Genomic DNA, 19,683 nt, shown 5'->3' with positions numbered 1-19,683 from the left:
ACGACCCAAAAATTTTTGTTTAATAATTACTAAAAACACCATGATAATATCATAAGGTAAAACTCGTACGTCAATATCTCAAAAACAATAGCAAAGTGTTATGAGTAAACTGTATCAATACTGTATCAAATCCCATCTATGAAAAACTAAAAACAACTCCCAAGACAACTGAAGCTGTGGTGTGTGTGATGCCATCAACCCGAGCTCTCCCCTTTGCTTGCGGAAGTACCTGAAACCAAAACTGAAACTGTAAGCACGAAGCTTAGTGAGCTCCCCCAAACTACCACATACCATACAATACATATAACACATACCGGGCCTTGCCCACTGCATCGGATCGAAGTCCGGAAACTGCATCGGACCAAAGTCCGGAACTAACCAGGGCCTTGCCCTCTGCATCGGATCGAAATCCGGAACTACTGAGGCCTTGCCTCCTGCATCGGACCAAAGTCCGGAACTAACTGCATCGGACCGAAGTCCGGAACTAACTGGATCGGACAGAAGTCCGGAACTACTGAACATAGCATAACATAAGCATAGCAACTAACATGAGCACATAAATAGCATACTACATCGGGCAGTAACCCGGAACACATAACACATAAATCCTGTCTGAGCCACGAAGGCATCAAACATACTAAAATCTGCATCGGACCAAAGTCCGGAAACTACTTCTAGCTAAACGGGCCGGCATTGTGGCCTTAGACCCGTTCCTACTGAAAGGAAACTCACCTCGTGATCTGGCTGCTGAGTGTGTGGCCCTGGAAACTATCTGCTGCTGCTCCGGTATCTCCCCGGCTACAATTCCACAAATATATTCAATCAAATACTAATAACTGCATTGGGGTAAAATGACTCTTTTACCCCTGGCTAAAGTCAACTCTCCTGGTTAAAGTTAACTTTCAGTTGACCTGACTCGCCGAGTTGGGCCGCCAACTCGCCGAGTCTCTACTCTCATTTCTCAACCCTGCTCGCTGCTACTCGTCGAGTATGGCATATACTCGACGAGTTCCCATTCTATTCCAACACTCAGGTCATATGCATCCGACTCGCCGAGTTGTATGAACAACTCGTCGAGTTGTTCTTGAATCTTAAGAAGATTGCCTTGGACTCGCCGAGTTGTATGAACAACTCGTCGAGTCCTTCCATTATTGAGTCTAACCTCTAACTCACTAAGTCCATTCCATTACTCACTGGTTCCCACTCGGAATCACGCAAAGGGGAAGAATCGGGGACTCACGACTCGACTCGCCAAGTCCGAAGAACGACTCGCCGAGTCCCATGCATGCAATCACTAAAAACTCGATTCTGCTCAAAACCACTGCATACAATATATAGATCTGAGTTCCTAAGGCTGGTTTACCACGTAAAGTTCCCAAATTTACGTGTACAAATGCATACAAAAGGATATAAAGGCTAAAAAGGCACTTGGAAGAGTAGATTTAGGGCTAACATGCAAAATAGCCCCATAAAGTTAATAGATCTACGTTTTTGGAACTAAAACATGGCTAGATTCGGAAGCTAACCCATCCAACATGGTTTCTCTACTATGAGCAAGCTAAAGAATGGGCTAAATATGCATACAAAGGAGAATCAATCATCAAAACAGGAAGAAACCGATTATTACCTCAAAATACTCTGAAATGGGTGCAAAGACTTGGATATTCTTCTTCTTCTTTGAATCTAGCTTTCTCCTTCTCTTTAAAACTTCAAGATTACACAAAGAATGCTCAAATACTCAATGGAATGATTAGGGTTTGCTAACTGGTGCTTTGAGGGTGAAGGAGACGAGTTTGGGGCTCATAAGATGGTTTATATAGGGTGCAAACCCAGGGATTTAGGGTTTCCACCTGGCAGGCCGACTCGCCAAGTCCCGAATATGGACTCGCTGAGTCGCCGATCTATTAGCTGATCAAGATCATGACCTTACTCGACGAGTCAGGACATAGAATTGTCGAGTCCCTCTACAAACTTCTAAAATAAATACTATAAAAGTAACATACCAGAGACGGGTCGTTACACCACGAGTCTTGCCTTGTATCTTTCGACATCTCCATTTGGTTTGTATTTGATTTTGTAGACCCATTTTGAGTCTATGGCTCTTTTTCCATTTGGCAGCGTCTCGAGGGTCCACGTGTCGTTTTGTTCAAGAGCTTGGATTTCCTTCTTCATAGCTTCAATCCATTTTGGATCCTATATAGCTTGCTTGAAGTGTTTCGGCTCATCATTTGTAGTGATGGCCGCCAAAAAAACTTTATGAGTATTAGAAAAATTATCGTAAGAAAGATAATTTGTAATAGGATGTACCGTTGAGGTGTCTTGAGTTGGTGGGGTGTGTGCATGGTCGACCGAAGGGGGAAGGTTGACGACGAAATCATTTAATCGCTTGGGTTGACATCGGTCCCTTTTTGGTCGTGAATTTTGGGATTCAGGATTTTGGTGGAGATTATCTCCATTTTGATTAAAAGATTCCTCACTGTTGGTCGTTTCCCATTTTCATTATTGTTTTCTTGTGGTTCATTCCTATTATTATTATCAAAATCTTGTGGACTAGAATTAGCCTCACTGTTTGTTGTTTTATGCAAAGTGTCATGGGCTTCATCATAAGGACTTTCGACACTTTGGTTTGGAATGGGACTAAAAATATCTTGATCAATTTGAGTTTGTGGAGAACCCGAGAACGGAAATTGTCTTCATGAAATTTGACATCCCGTGACACAACGATTTTTTTGTTTTCGATGTCAAATATTTTGTAACCCTTTGTTCCGTGGGGGTACCCCAAGAAAACCCCGGGTCTCCCCCTCACTTCAAATTTATCACCCTTCGTTTCGATGTTCCAAAAGTACATTAAGCAACCGAAAACCCTTATATGATCATATTCGGGTTTTTGATTGTATAACAACTCATATGGAGTTTTATGGCTGAGGGTTTTAGAAGGCAATCGATATATGATGTAGGCTGCCGTGAGAACACATTCCCCCCAAAACATCTTGGGAAGATTGGCTTCAAAACGTAAGGCACCATCCGTGTCAAGTAAGTGCCTATGGTTACGCTCAACGACTCCATTTTGTTGGGGTGTGTGTGGACACGTTGTTTCCAACAAAATACCTTGCTTGGCATAAAAATCAATCATAAGGTTGGAAGTAAATTCTCCACCATTGTCACATCTTATTCTCTTGATGGTTTTACTAAATTGATTTTCTATCATTTTCCAAAAATTGACCAAGCAGGTACTAGCATCACTTTTGTGTTTAATGAGAAAAACCCAAACAGTTCTACTAAAAGCATCTACAACAGTCAAAAAATAATTGGCTCCAGAAAAGGAGGGAAAACGATATTTTCCCTACACATCACAATGTAATAATTCAAAACATCCTTTTGTTTTAATGTCACTTAAAAGAAAAGGTGACCTTGTATGTTTTGCCTTTGAACAAGAATCACAGAACGTATCTCTAATGTTAAAAGAAAATCCCTTAAGAAAGTCAACTTTAGCAAGTTTCTCTTGAGATGCGTGACCTAACCTCTTGTGCCATCTTCCGATATTAACTGCCATAACCTTTCTTCCCTTTTCAGAGAGCCTTATTCGGTATAGACCTCTTTTGCACTCACCCGCACCAATCAAGGTCCTCGTACGAAGATCCTGCATGACACAGAAATCCGGAAAAAAAATTATGGCACATTGAAGCTTTTTAGTTAATCGGCTAACAGATAGAAGGTTGCATTTAAACTTGGGAACGTGCAATATTCCTTCTATTTTAATTCCTCCAGGCAAGGTACAGTCACCCCTTCCCTCGACTGGAATGGCATGACCATTGGGGATGATAACAGGTGGTTCATAAAGGCTTTTCCTTTTGTTCACAAGGATATCGACACGATAAGTTGTGTGTTCGGTAGCTCCCGTATCCACAACCCAATTGTCCTCGTCATAATCATTACCTGTCATATTAGCAACAAGTTTTCTTCCTTCATCACTTGTAGTAACACCATCTTCAAAGTGCTTCAAGAATGCGTTGTATTGGTCCACGGTGAAAACCAGAACAGGACTCGACCCACCTTCGACACATGAAGCTTTCGGTTTGCCTTTATAACTTTTGGTTTTCCCTGGCCACCATTCAGGGTAACCAACCAGTTTGAAGCAACCGTCGCGATTGTGTCCACCTCTATCGCAAAAGGTGCAGTGTTGAGCCTCTTCCTCTCATTTCGGGGTCTTTGAATGTGTCTTCTCCTTCTGCTGGTTCGAGGAGAGGTTTTCACGCTTTGGAACAAATGCTTTAAATGCAGCGGCTTCCATGGTGGGTTTCTTCTCCTCATGTAACACCGTAAATTTCAAAAAAAAAATTCAAACTTTCATAAAACATAATTCAATTGAAATTCATAAAACAACCATATTAATTATCCAACTCAAGTCAATACAAAATCCCAAGATCACAAATGTATAAACTCCGTGCACCCAAACCCTGTGAACCCTCAGGTTCTAACTCTGATAAACATGCACCACATAAATCACATAGAAATAATGCAGTACAACACATAACATACATAGCATACAAATACTCTATCACATAACTCTGGTTACCTACTCAAGGTAAAGTATAGTTAGAAGACTCACCTCGCGTATCTCGGTATCTCACGAATCCTGGAAATCCCTCGTGCTCGATCCTCCTAGCTCTAATCCTCCTATATCATCACATGTCTCTGATTAACACTTTATATTTCTAAGGTTGACTATCCCTAAGAAGTCAACACAGGTCAACTCCGGTCAACGGTCAACGGTCAATGGTCAACTTTGACCGGACTCGGCGAGTGCGCTATGGTGACTCGGCGAGTCTAGACGTTTTCACCAACTCTCTAGAACTCCCATTCTACACGTTGAGTACTCCCCCCTGACTCGACCAGTTCCATCTGGAAGAATCGTAGGGCCACCCCATGACTCGATTAGACCACTGAGTCAACCCTGTCGTCCCTCTCTAACTCACCCGGACTCACTGAGTCAACCCATGACTCGATTAGACCACTCACTGAGCGAACCCAAGGCAATCTTCAAACTACTCGCCGAGTTTGATGAACAGACTCGGCGAGTCCATGCCATGCAACCACTCCAACTTGCTTCTAAGGTTAGATCTGCTTCCACAATCTATAGATCTGGCCTCCCTAGACTGATTCATCACGTAAAGCTTCTATCTTGGTGCCCATAACACACCCCATGGCTCATAAATAGAGTTTTGACCTAAGGCATAAGGATTCCAATCCAAAGCCTCCATTGATTCCCAAAAAGCTTGGGCAAAGGGACACTCTGGACCTCCAAGGGTCCAGATCTATGGTTTAAACCACATAAGGGACCAAGGGGGCACTAGATCTTGCCAAAAATAGGTTCAACAAACCCTAAATCAAAATAAACATCAACAAGGAAGAAGATAACTCGAAACTATTACCACAATAGTGATGCTGTGGACTCCAAACTCTCAGAAGTGGCTCCACTTGCTTTCCCTTAGCTAGTTCTCTCCTTCCTTGCAAAAATGACACCTCCAAGATCAATAATGGCCTCCTACCTTGCTCCAAACGCTCACACTCGATTAGGGTTTCACTCAAGGGACTGGTGAGCACAAATGACGGCCATAAGGGCCTTTAAATAGGTCCCAAACCTGAGAAATTAGGGTTTCATTACACAGCGCGGACTCACTGAGTCCATATCCTGGACTCGCCGAGTCCAGGCGCGATCCCGCGATCAGATCCGCGACCCTACTCGGCGAGTCTGAGCTCCAACTCGCCAAGTCCCCTCTCAAAACACCAAAAATCATAAATATACAAGATACCTGAAAATCCGGCTGTTACAACTCTCCCCCACTAGAACTAGACTTCGCCCTCAAAGTCTCGCTCTAAAAATAGCTCCGGATGCTGCTCCTGCATCATACGCTCTGGCTCCCAGGTCATCTCCGATCCCCTCCGGTGTTGCCACTGAACCAACACCAGAGGTACCTCCTTATTCCTCAGAACCTTGATCTTCCTATCTCTGATGGCCACTGGTCTCTCGGCATAATTCAGGCTTGCATCTACCTGAATATCCTCTAATGGAACCACTGCCGATTCATTGGCTATACACTTCCTCAACTGCGACACATGAAAAGTGTCGTGGATCTGCCCCAACTCTGCTGGCAACTCTAACCGATAGGCTACCCGGCCTACCCTCGCAATCACACGAAATGGTCCTATAAACCGGGGCCCCAACTTGCCCCTCTTCCTGAACCGAATCACTCCTTTCCAAGGGGAAACCTTCAGGAGAACGAAGTCGCCGACCTGAAACTCAAGCTCGGACTGGCGTCTGTCCGCATAACTCTTTTGTCGGCTCTGGGCGGTCAATAACCTCTGTCTGACCTCTTGTATCTGCTCTGTCGTCTGAATCACGATCTCTGTACTGCCCATCACTCTCTGCCCAACCTCACCCCAACAAATGGGGGTCCGACACCTCCTACCATACAACAGCTCAAAGGGCGGCATACCGATGCTCGAATGATGGCTGTTATTGTAGGAAAACTCCGCCAGGGGTAAATACGCATCCCAGCTACCCCCGAAATCCAACACACATGCTCGAAGCATGTCTTCAAGCGTCTGAATCGTCCGCTCACTCTGGCCGTCTGTCTGGGGATGATATGCGGTACTAAAATGCAGTTTAGTACCCAACTCGTCATGAAATTTCTTCCAGAATCTGGAAGTGAAACGCACATCACGGTCCGACACAATCGAGATCGGCACCCCATGCCGAGATACCACTTCTCTCACATAAACCTCCGCCAACTTCTCCGCCGAAGAACTCTCACTGATGGCAAGGAAGTGAGCGCTCTTCGTCAACCTATCCACAATCACCCAAATTGCATCAACTCCTCTGGCAGTCCTCGGCAATTTGGTGATGAAATCCATAGTGATCTGTTCCCACCTTCACTCGGGAACCTCCAATGGCTGCAACTTGTCATGCGGTCTCTGGTGCTCGGCCTTCACCCTTTAGCAGGTCAAACACCTCTCGACAAACCCTGCGACGTCCCTCTTCATACAGGGCCACCAATACTCTTTCCTCAAATCCAAATACATTTTCGTAGCCCCGGGATGGATCAAAAATTTCGATCTATGTGCTTCCTCCATCAAAGTAGTACGCATACCGCCCACAAACGGTACCCAAATCCGGCCCTGAAAAGTCTTAAGCCCTCGACTATCCGAAACGAACTCTGAAACCAAACCAACGACCCGTTCTCTCTTCTGCATCTCCGGTTGCACAGCCTCGGCCTGTGCCCCTCGAATGGCATCCAGAACTGGAGCTATCACGGTCAATCTCAAACATACATTTCGCAGTGAAGTACTCTCCGCCCTGCGGCTCAACGCATCAACTACCACATTAGCCTTGCCCGGGTGGTACAGGATCTCACAATCATAATCCTTGACCACATCTAACCACCTCCTCTGCCGCATATTTAGGTTAGGTTGATCCATCAAGTACTTCAAACTCTTATGGTCCGTGTATATTGTACAACGAACCCCACACAAGTAGTGATGCCAAATCTTGAGGGCGAACACCACTACCCCCAACTCTAGATCATGCGTGGGATATCTAGTCTCATGAGGCTTCAACTGTCTCGATGCATATGCTATCACATGCCCTTTCTGCATCAGTACCGCTCCCAGCCCTAAAATCGATGCATCACAAAACACTACAAAATCTTCCATCCCTTCCGCAAGAGCTAATACCAGAGCTTCGCACAACCTTTGGCGAAGCGTCTCAAAGGAGGTCTGCTGCTCGGGACCCCATGAAAATGCAACACCCTTCCAGGTCAATCTGGTGAGTGGCACCGCGATCTTGGAGAAATCCTTGATAAATCTCCGATAGTACCCTGCCAACCCAAGGAAGCTCCTGGTCTCAGAGGGTGACTTTGGCACCTCCCAACTCATCACCGCCTCAACCTTGGCCGGATCGACCAATATCCCTTCCTGATTAACAAGATGTCCCAGAAACTGGACCTCCCGCAACCAGAATTCGCACTTGGAAAAGTTTGCATAAAGTTTCTCCGATCTCAAAACCCCAAGAACTTCCCTCAAATGCTCTTCATGCTGCTCTCTGGATCTCGAATATACCAGAATATCATCGATGAATACAATCACTGACCGATCCAACATCGGCCTGCATACCCTGTTCATGAGATCCATGAACACAGCCGGGGCATTGGTGAGCCCAAAAGGCATCACCACAAACTCATAATGCCCATATCGCGTCCTGAACGATGTCTTCTGGACGTCCTCATCCGGCACTCTCACCTGATGATAGCCCGACCTCAAATCGATCTTGGAGAACCAAGATGCTCCCTGCAACTGATCGAATAAATTGTCGATCCTCGGCAACGGGTAACGGTTCTTGACCGTCAGCTTGTTCAATTCTCGGTAATCAATACACATTCGATGCGAGCCGTCCTTCTTCTTCAAAAACAGAATGGGCGCTCCCCACGGCGAGCTACTCGGCCGAATACACCCCTTCCCCAGCAGCTCCTGAAGCTGCGAGGATAACTCTTGCATCTCTGGAGGCGCAAGACGATAAGGCACCTTAGCGATAGGCGCGGCCCCCGGAACCAAATCAATACTGAACTCTACTTGCCTCACGGGAGGCACACCCGGTAACTCCTCGGGAAAAACATCTGGAAACTCACGCACCACCGGAACCTCCTCCACTGAACTCGGTCTCTCGGAGATCACCCGTGTATCCATCACATATGCCACAAAACCCTTACAACCCTGATGTAAACACTGCCTCGCCCTTGCGGCCGAACAAAAGTTTGATCCAGAACGTGTACCCTCGCCGTACACTGAAAGAACTCCCCCACTAGGATCTCATATGGTCACCAGCTGACGCTCACAATCGATAACCGCACCGAATCGGCTCAACCAGTCCATGCCCACAATGACACAGACAGCACCCATCGCAATAGGAACCAGATCAATCGGAAACTCAACCCCAAAAATCTCTAACACACATCCCCGGAGGACCTCCGTGGCACAAATCACTCTATCGGCAGCTATGGAAACCCTCAGAGGCCGACTCAATGCCTCACGACTAACACTGATATGCTGACTAAAGGCCAAAGATACAAAAGACCGACTCGCACCCGATTCAAATAACACTAAAGCAGGCACAGAGTTCACAAGGAAGGTACCTACGCATAACATAAAATATGCATAATATCTCAACATCAAAATAAATACATAGAAGGAAACGTACCAGCCACAACATCGGGTGCAGCGCGGACCTCCTCCGCAGTCAGCTGAAAGGCTCTCCCTCGAGCTCTCGGCGCCTCGGCCTTCACGGGCCGACTCTCTGTAGCTCTGATGGCGGCAGGATCAGATCCCTGAGATGCTCCGCGCAACAGCGGACACTCCGCATTCCGGTGTCCGGTCTGGTTGCTGTGAAAACACACTGCAAACCCCTTGGGGCAGTCCTTGGCCATATGCCCCTCCTTGCCACATTTGTAGCAAGATCCCGCTCGAAAGACTCCATCATGACCCTTACCGCACTTCCTGCAAGTGCAGCCCTTCTGGCTCCCGGGTTTGGGATCAGCGGGTTTGGCCCGCTTGGCTGCCGGCTGAGACTGTACCAGCCGCCGATCCCTCCCCTGAGACTCCGCCTCCTCACTGGCCTGTGTCTCAAGCTCAATCTCCCTCTTCCGGGCATTTGCCTGAAGCTCAGTAAATGTCCGATACGAGGAGTTCGCGGAGAACTCCCGAATATCCCGTCTCAAAATGCTCAACTAGCAGCTCATACGTGCCTGCTCAGTGGACACGTGCTCAGGGCAGAACATCGACCTCTCATGGAACATCCTCGTGATCGCTGTAACTGACTCAGTACCCTGCTTGAGGGTCAGAAACTCCTGTGCCAAACGCTCCCTCTCCACCTGGGGAACGTACTCATCCCAGAACATGGTAGTGAACCTCTCCCAGGTCACCGCCGAAAGCTCAGCAGGCGTAAAATGCGCCGTCACAAACTTCCACCAGTCCTTCGCTCCCAAGCGAAGCTTGTTCAGCGCGAACCGAACCTTCAGATGCTCAGGAAATGAGCAAGTGATGAAGCACCCCTCCATATCAGATATCCACCTCATAGCTGCCACCGGATCCTGCGTCCCATCAAACTCTGGTGATTTGGTGTTGCTGAACTCCCGAAACAACGACGCATCACCTCCCTGGGGTCTCGCTGCAGCGATCGCTGCGGTAGCCGCTACAACAGCAGCCTCAGAAAGAGCGGCATAACGCTCGTCAAATGTCTCAATCAGTGCGGTCTTAATAGACCCGAACATCTCTGGTATCTCAGCTCTAATGACCGCAGCCACCTCCTCATGAATGATCTGTCGAATCTCCTCGTCACTAGCTCCGACACCCTTCGGCATATGACGTGTCCTCACCATGATCACCCTCTGAAATACAACATATGATAAATTAGAATTCACTCGAGCATACTCACACTCGACAATCCATCCCTCCTTGATTCTTGGTATCCCAAAGATTCTTATTTGGACCGTGCACCGCCCCGGTGCTTTCAGTAGTACGGGCCCAATACTACTGTCCACACCGTCTCAGTACACACCCCAAATCTTCCTCTTCGGATCCCAAATCCCAAGTACTCTACCATGCGTAGACCACTCTCTAATAGATCTCTCATAAGCCCCTCGCTGCTACCTACTCACTCTCAAGCATCTCATAGCAGCTCACCTCTCCCTAGGCTAAGGCATCACAAATCAGGCCACTCTAGTCCTAATAGCAATACCTAGCCTACTCTAGCATGCGGATACATCATATCAATATCAATATTACATAATATAAAGGTATTTTGGGAATTCACCGTTCGGGTGCTGACTGATCGTACACACGTTTCTTCCTGGAACTTGTTTCTTTTTCAAGAAAATCTTTTACTCTTAGAAAAGTTAAGTTTTCTTTTGAAAATATCTTTCCAAATCCTCAGTTTGAGTTCAAATACTCCCGAAGGTGTACCCGAATCCCTCAAACCAAGGCTCTGATACCAAATTGTAACACCGTAAATTTCAAAACAAAATTTTCAAACTTTCATAAAACATAATTCAATTGAAATTCATAAAACAACCATATTAATTATCCAACTCAAGTCAATACAAAATCCCAAGATCACAAATGTATAAACTCCGTGTGTGTGTGTGTGTACGGATCAAGCCGGCGCCTTCCCGCGGTCGTCACTAGTACCTGAAACAATAACATCAAACACTGTAAGCACAAAGCTTAGTGAGTTCCCCAAAATACGACATATAACACATATTAGCCACTCGAGGCTATAACTCTGTGGGTCCGTGCACCCAAACCCTGTGAACCCTCAGGTTCTAACTCTGATAAACATGCACCACATAAATAACATAGAAATAATGCAGTACAACACATAACATACATAGCATACAAATACTCTATCACATAACTCTGGTTACCTACTCAAGGTAAAGTATAGTAAGAAGACTCACCTCGCGTATCTCGATATCTCACGAATCCTGGAAATCCCTCGTGCTCGATCCTCCTAGCTCTAATCCTCCTATATCATCACATGTCTCTGATTAACACTTTATATTTCTAAGGTTGACTATCCCTAAGAAGTCAACACAGGTCAACTCTGGTCAAAGGTCAACGGTCAATGGTCAACTTTGACCGGACTCGGAGAGTGCGCTATGGCGACTCGGCGAGTCTAGACGTTTTCACCAACTCTCTAGAACTCCCGTTCTACACGTCGAGTACTCCCCCCTGACTCAACGAGTTCCATCTGGAAGAATCGTGGGGCCACCCCGACTCAACTCGCCGAGTCTCAAGAACAACTCGGCGAGTCCCAGTTTGACTCAGTCCACCTGTTGTCCCTCTCTAACTCACCCTGACTCACTGAGTCAACCCATGAATCGATTGGACCACTCACTGAGCGAACCCAAGGCAATCTTCAAACTACTCGTCGAGTTTGATGAACAGACTCGGCGAGTCCATGCCATGCAACCACTCCAACTTGCTTCTAAGGTCAGATCTGCTTCCACAATCTATAGATCTGGCCTCCCTAAACTGATTCATCACGTAAAGCTTCTATCTTGGTGCCCATAACACACCCCATGGCTCATAAATAGAGTTTTGACCTAAGGCATAAGGATTCCAATCCAAAACCTCCATTGATTCCCAAAAAGCTTGGGCAAAGGGACACTCTGGACCTCCAAGGGTCCAGATCTATGGTTTAAACCACATAAGGGACCAAGGGGGCACTAGATCTTGCCAAAAAAAGGTTCAACAAACCCTAAATCAAAATAAACATCAACAAGGAAGAAGATAACTCGAAATTATTACCACAATAGTGATGCTCTGGACTCCAAACTCTCAGAAGTGGCTCCACTTGCTTTCCCTTAGCTAGTTCTCTCCTTCCTTGCAAAAATGACACCTCCAAGATCAATAATGGCCTCCTACCTTGCTCCAAACGCTCACACTCGATTAGGGTTTCACTCAAGGGACTGGTGAGCACAAATGACGGCCATAAGGCCCTTTAAATAGGTCCCAAACCCGAGAAATTAGGGTTTCATTACACAGTGCGGGCTCGCCGAGTCCATATCTTGGACTCGCCGAGTCCAGGCGCGATCCTGCAACCAGATCCGCGACCCTACTCGGCGAGTCTGAGCTCCAACTCGCCGAGTCCCCTCTCAGAACACCAAAAATCATAAATATACAAGATACCTGAAAATCCGACTGTTACACCTCTGTTATCATTCTCTGTCGTTCATCTTCTGCAACAAGATGGTAGGCAGTCCCGAGACCTGGTGTCGGTTTGGTGGCGAGGATCTGAGTTTTGATAACCCCAAAATCATTGTCGAGACCCATAAGGAACTCATACAACTTCTCTTTCTCTTGATGCTCAACGAGTCTCTTACCAATGTCACAAGTGCACCGTGGCATAGGAAAAACCAATTGAATTTCATCCCACAGAGAACGAAGTTTTGTGTAGTAGGCTGAAACAGTAGTATCGTCTTGGTGTGAAGCAGCGATTTTGTTCTTTAACTCGTACGCCCTTGGTGCACTTTCTTTTTCGAATCTTTCACGAAGATCTAACCACATCTCCGATGCTGTGCTTGCATACTTCACACTGCTTCGTATTTCCTTCTCCATGGCAGTAGTAAGCCATCCCTTAATCATTGCATCCACCCTCATCCAAGCCATGTAATCCTTGGATACTTGTCTGGTTTTTCAATGGATCCATCGACGAACCTGATTTTCTTCTTTGCGAATAGGAAATTCTCCATCTCTTGAACCCAATCTACATAGTTTTTGTCAGACAATGCATCGTTAACCTGGATTTGTCTAGGATAATCACATGGGTGAAGATAATATGGTGAGTTGTGGTCGACGACGTTGCCGCCGTCCTTCGTCGGTTGATCTGCAACTTCGGCCATGGTTTTATGTCGAGCAGTAGGATCACTGCTCTGATACCATAATGAAATCGAGATTTTGTTATATTGATTGAGTAAATATTTTGATCTAAAAATTCGATTACAGAGAATGGAGTAAAACCTCTCATAAATAGAAAAGACCTTAAAAGGGAAAAACATAAATTAAGGCAATAAATCAGGAGATAAAAAAAGGAAAGGATAATATCGAACATTGAAAACCAATATGAACAAGACGTTTTGCAAAAAGTGATTTTTGTAGGTTGACGTTTGATAGCCTTCCAAGAACACAAGTGCAATGGTCAGTGGCAATAGGCAACGACCTATTGGTAACCGGCCCAAACTCACTAATTGAAACATGTTCCGGAATTATGGAAAATGAAGAACAAAAAACATGTTGAGACTAATTGCAAACTGGGTTTAAATGCTATGATTTTTATGACATTACCCCTGTTGTGTAACTGCTACTCATATGAAAATCTATCATTTTAACTCAAATTAGTTTAAAATGCTATTCAACGTTTCTGAACTATATATGTTGGCATGTATCTCTCAACAATGGAAGTAAGATCGAGTTTGTGTATATTTAATTCAACAACCTATGAATCGATTTACGTGGTAATAGATGTATTTGTTTAGCCATATTTAATTCAACCACCAATGGACCGATTTATTTGTTTAGCCGGCCTTGCACGTATGCTGCTGTCTAACGTTCCAAGAAAACCCAATCTTGCCAAATCAAATACTAAATAACAAAAGATTGAGGGCATACGACATATATTCGAATAAAAGTAGTAAAAGAATATTAACAACAAAAATCAACTGTTAAAAATATATTTATATTTTAAAGCGTGCGTAAAGTAACATTGCCGCTTTTCTAATTACATACTTATTAAAATATTGAATCCTATTATAATCATGTTATCTTTAATTTGATTTGATTTATAATCCGAGTGACTATCGTAGGTTATTAAGTTGGGATGAAAAAAAAAATGGATGAAGGTAACGTTAACCACCTACATCGTTATTCTTCTACATTAAATTAAGTCTCCATGCATACAACAAATGAGGTTTTATGTATTAAACACAACACACTACCGAGGAGCTGGTGAGAAGAACAATCACAAAGGGGCAACGGCAGATCCACGATAAATATCAACCGGGGTCTACCCTATAACTAACAATAGTCCCTTCCGGCGACGGTGGTCGGAGATCCCTCAGGCAACGGTAGCATTCCTCCGGCAATGGCGGCATGCAGCAGGAAGAAATCAATAATCTGACAGTGGTTTCCTAAGAGTTATAAAAATAAACGGAGTTTTAGAGGGGGTTTTTAAAAGAAATGAAAAAAAAAAATCTAATGGTGAAAGCTGAATTTAGGTAAAAATATATTCATAGAGCATAAGTCTTAAATAAGAGAAGATAGTCAAGAGGCTCGCAAGAGATACGCATCTACACAATTTAAAAAAATAAATAATTTTTTCCATAATAATATAAGATGGGTTTTATTTTCAAGTGGGGGTCAATGTCATGGACCCCACTGTTTCAACACTACATCCGCCACTACATAGGGGTGAAAAATAATCTGATTTTAAATAATTCAATTCGTTATTGAATGATTTGATAATATTTCAAAATGCAAAGAACAACTTTTACACATAACATATACAATCAATTAGCCCAAAATAAAGAGCTAAAGTAGCCTACATTTAAGAATCTAAATATGAAAGATATTCGGGAAAATAAGGAAAATATCTTGAATTCCTATACTCCCCCTCAAGCAGAGTATGGGGATTTTGCATCCCCAACTTGCCAACTAAAGATACAAACCATTGTAAATAAAAGGCTTTAATGCAGAGGTTTGTAACTTACATCTTCTTGTGAATGGGAAGAGGGACAACTTCTTATGAATCAACTCGTTCTCGAACAAAGTAGCAATCAATTTTAATGTGTTTAGTTTGTTCATGAAAAACTGGGTTGGTAGCATATTGCGAGCAACTTAATTGTCATAGTAGATATGATGTGTGTGCGAGGACTTGACTTCTTTTTGGATTTTCTGATATAAAATAGCAACGAAAAACTAAAAAACAAGAACAAGAAGAATAAAAATAACTTGTTCGACAAGAAAACAAGAAAAATTGATAAATTTGATAGACAACCTAGACTTATAGATTGAATGTCGGATGAAAACAAGTTAAGACCTATTAACTTGAGTTCTTATGAAGATCAAAAAATCATCCGTCAAATGATATTTCATAACTAGCCAAGACCTATTGACTTGAGATCAAGCCACAAATGAGAAATGCATCCCAAACAATGACAACAATCCGAATTATACGCAATAATTGACAAAAGTAAGAACAAACGTTCAAAATTCAACTTCAATCATTTCTTATACTAGCGTTTGACAAAATGGGTTATTTATAGCCTTACACTGATTACAAAATAAAGGAAACTAATTACAAAAAGGAAACAAAAATTGTCACACCCCCAAACCAGACGGCGGAAACGTCCGGGGGCGGAGGACTTCATTTGTAGTATCACAACACATGCGTTATAGTAATCAAAGTACAAACAACCATTGTATTTAATATATATATATATATATATATATATATATATATATATATATATATATATATATACATGTGTTCAATCAATATATATTGAAACCAAAATAGTTATACAAAAGAAGAAGACATGACTCAAAATAGCTCAATCTTCTCAAAACTCGAGGAGTACCTGTCTACTAATTCCATAAGAATACAAGTAATTTGAAAAGAGAGTATCAACATAAAGTTGAATGAGTGCATAAGTATTTATGTTTTAAAAGTATGTTCTCTGTTTCTTGAATATGTAAACTGTTCCAGAAAATCCTATATTTTCTGCTGTATATGAAAAGTAGTTTTAATCCCATAAAACCGTTCTATTTGTAAACCAATATTCTACTTTTGTATCCTTTTTATATAAACTGTAAAAGAGAGTGTGCTTGGCTTCACCAGTTGTTATTGAATACCGATATGTTATACTGTAAAATTTATCTTTGGTAAACTGGTACTTTGAAAAAGGTACTCATCTTTAGTTAATTATACACTAACCGTTTTGTTAATATCTTTTTAATGATTTATTATAACCATACTGAGACTAAATGGCTTGAAACAATGCTTTGAAGGCATTACAACTGTTGATAACAATTGTCACTCATAGGCGTGTATGCTCGACTGTAGCTAGCAGCCAAAATGCGGGGTTGTCAATCCCAATATAGATCTATACACACACTGTTTCGATCCGCTACTGGAGATTCTGGTTATAATATCAGGACTTTAACTATGTTATTTAAAGGAACTAAACAACCTGAACCAAATGCCACATAAAAAGCATATAGACGTTATGTGTATAATAGTTATGAAAACTCAATCATCCTGAAATAATGATTGATGGTATATTCCTGAACTAGTATTCTTAACATGTATTTGAAAACTATATACCCTTGATTAGTTTTGAATCAAACCCTTGTTTCTTGTATAATGGTGTATTCTAGTATACTTGAATCATGAATTAATGTTCTATGTATCATAAATTAAACCTATTATAACTTATATGTACTTTCTGAATTAATATTAACTGTTTATGAATTGAACCCCCTTGCTCAACATGTCATAAAGGGTAATTAAATCGAATAAAATAACTTTATATTTATATACATATATTATTATATATAAGTAAAATTTAAATGATATTCGGACAAATAACCGATGCTATAAGCCCACATCCAAACAAGGAAAAGGACCTAATGTGAGTTATCGGTCCTAATCCCTTTTAAATCTTATATATATATATATATATATATATATATATATATATATATATATATATATATATATATATATATGATTTTTGGGAAAAATATTAGTTTATCAATCATTTAAATAGTTTAACATTTGGAGATATTTTTGATGACCTGATGTGATTTTAACACATTTTGAAACTATTTGTTTGTATAACAAAATCATTGTTTTAAACTTGTATCACCCCCCCCCCCCCCTTAAAACTGTAAAAACTGTTAAAATACAGGGGTATGAACTCACTTGTTAAGAGTGACAATTGATGAAAAACGGGGCTTTTACTTGGGTAGTACTTCGACTGGAAAGAGGCTGACTTCTTGGGAATTTTGGGGCTTCGGACCTTCTTCGTAACGTGGGTATGTCACCGGGGTGTTGGGTAATAATGAGAGGCTTAAAAGTATGAAACTATAAGAGAGAGGTTTGATATTTGTCCTTAAAACTGAAGCTCTCGCATCCGATTTATAGGAGGTTGATGCCTCCCCGTACGTTGGGCGTAGCGTATGTGCCCAGTCTATGGGTTACGCGTCGGAGCTAGTGTTGCCTGCATGGCATGCATGCAAGAATCGGGTGACGGAGCGTTGACGTGGTCGATCTGAGGCCTTGTTTCTGAGTACGCTGGGCGTACACATGTATGCGGGGCGTACTTCCTTTTTCCAATTTTTAGAAAAATTCGTAACTTTTGCTTATGACCTCAGTTTTTGATGTTCTTAATATCTACGCGTAGGTGAGACTATGCTCTACAAATTCCGTTTAGACTACCTTGGCTAATTTTGAATTTATTTTTAAAGTTACATTTTTAACAGGCCAGGACAGGAAAAGTCCATTAAAAATTCACAACTCTTCGATTCTCGTTTAGGTTGTGTTGTCTAAAAATCACTCGATCTTTAAACAGACTTTTGGACTGTGTACTGCTTTGTCGAATCTTAGAAAAATCTTAACTTCCTCATACGAAGTCAGATTTGAATGTTCTTTTTATGGAAGCTCACGTTTTAACGTATCCTACGACTTTTATTTAGATTGTTAAGGCTAAAAATCATTTTATTGAAAATTCACTTTTTACGCTTAACAGGGTTTTACCCGTTTTGTCGCGGTTCTTCGATCGGTCATAATTTCTTTGTTATAACTCGGATTTTAGTGTTCTTTATATTTTTGAAAACCTCGTCGTAATATTTATTACATTATTCGTCCCAACAAAATTATTGAACAATGTATTTTTGACGTTGTTTTCATTAAAAATAAGTTACAATGCTTGCCTTACACTATTACATTGATTTGAAATATTGGGTTGTTACAAAAATAAACGCCTAAAATCAAATGAAATCAAATGAAATCATTTCTAGAAATAAGATAGAATTTAGAATATTCAATTTAGAATCTTCTTTTTCAAGTTATCTCGCATTCCCATCGAACCATAGATCCCAACAAGCAACTTTCACCTCCTAGGATCACTTTTAACTTCCGACTTTTGCAATTGACTTGTGAGATTCGCATCTAGTCTCCAAGAATCCCATTTGCAATAGTTCTGAAGTCGTTCACATCCAGTAAGCTTTCGCATCCACACCCACCAAAAAATAGCCCAATACCAAAAAAAAGCTTATCGGATCACATTCCAAGAGTCTAGGCCACATCATATCACACTTCAAAGCTGTTTGCAACCATTTGAGTGTGATGAGTTGCAATCAATCGTATCTAGTCGCATCCAACTCCTTGTTCTCATTGAATAACACTATAAGGCTAGCATTCACATATGAAAACACTAGACTACAACTCATTGCGACCATTCAAACTTAATCACATCTAAGGCTTGGTTCGGAACTTGAACTCATCCCAGACTTGAAATTCATCTCGAAATTTGAAATCATTGACTGTGAACTCAGATTTGTATCAAGATAGGTGTGGGCCCAATTTGCTTGACTTCTAGCTTATCTAGTAGCCATCACATCCAAGTTATTTCACTGGCTATAGAGCCATTTCTCGACATTATGCTTCTGCAGATACTCGAGAGACAAACATATGTTTCTTTGATTTCCAATAGATGGGATCTCCTCCCACTAGTAAAGGGGCATCTAAGCTAGTACGCATCACAATACGCAATTAAATAACTTCCTCCTTGTATCGGAAAGAGAACACCTTGTCTAAGAGTAGTCTTTAGATATCTCAAGACTCTTGTTTATGATCATTTGATGATTGTCCAAATTTCGTTGATGATATTATTTTCGGATCAACAAACCCTCAGTTGATTGCTAATTTCTAAAAATTAATGGACTGAATTTAAGATTAGATTGTTGGCTCCAATTAATTTCTTTCTTGGATTTAATATTAGACAGCGAGAAAAGGGAATTTTTATAAATCAAGAATCTTTTACAAAGTCCTTGCTTACAAAGTTTAGCATG

General features: G+C 42.2%; 1 protein-coding gene across 1 annotated transcript; it reads right to left on the bottom strand.

Annotated features, from left to right (window-relative positions):
* Nucleotides 1-12,756: 12,756 nt before the first annotated feature.
* Nucleotides 12,757-13,212, bottom strand: LOC145016886 (uncharacterized). Its single transcript, XM_078975054.1, has one exon. It carries the CDS (start codon nucleotides 13,210-13,212, stop codon nucleotides 12,757-12,759), a length of 456 nt encoding a protein of 151 aa, XP_078831180.1.
* Between the last annotated feature and the right edge of the window lie 6,471 nt (nucleotides 13,213-19,683).

This window comes from Lactuca saligna, chromosome 9, assembly GCF_052625555.1.
Source record: "Lactuca saligna cultivar CGN05327 chromosome 9, ASM5262555v1, whole genome shotgun sequence".
Taxonomy (NCBI): domain Eukaryota; kingdom Viridiplantae; phylum Streptophyta; class Magnoliopsida; order Asterales; family Asteraceae; genus Lactuca; species Lactuca saligna.
Note: the sequence above shows the minus strand (reverse complement) of the source record. Positions and strands in the feature narration are given on the sequence as shown.

Coding starts and splice junctions, on each gene's coding strand:
- LOC145016886 (XM_078975054.1), bottom strand. CDS start 13,212: ATGAGGGTGGATGCAATGATTAAGGGATGGCTTACTACTGCCATGGAG.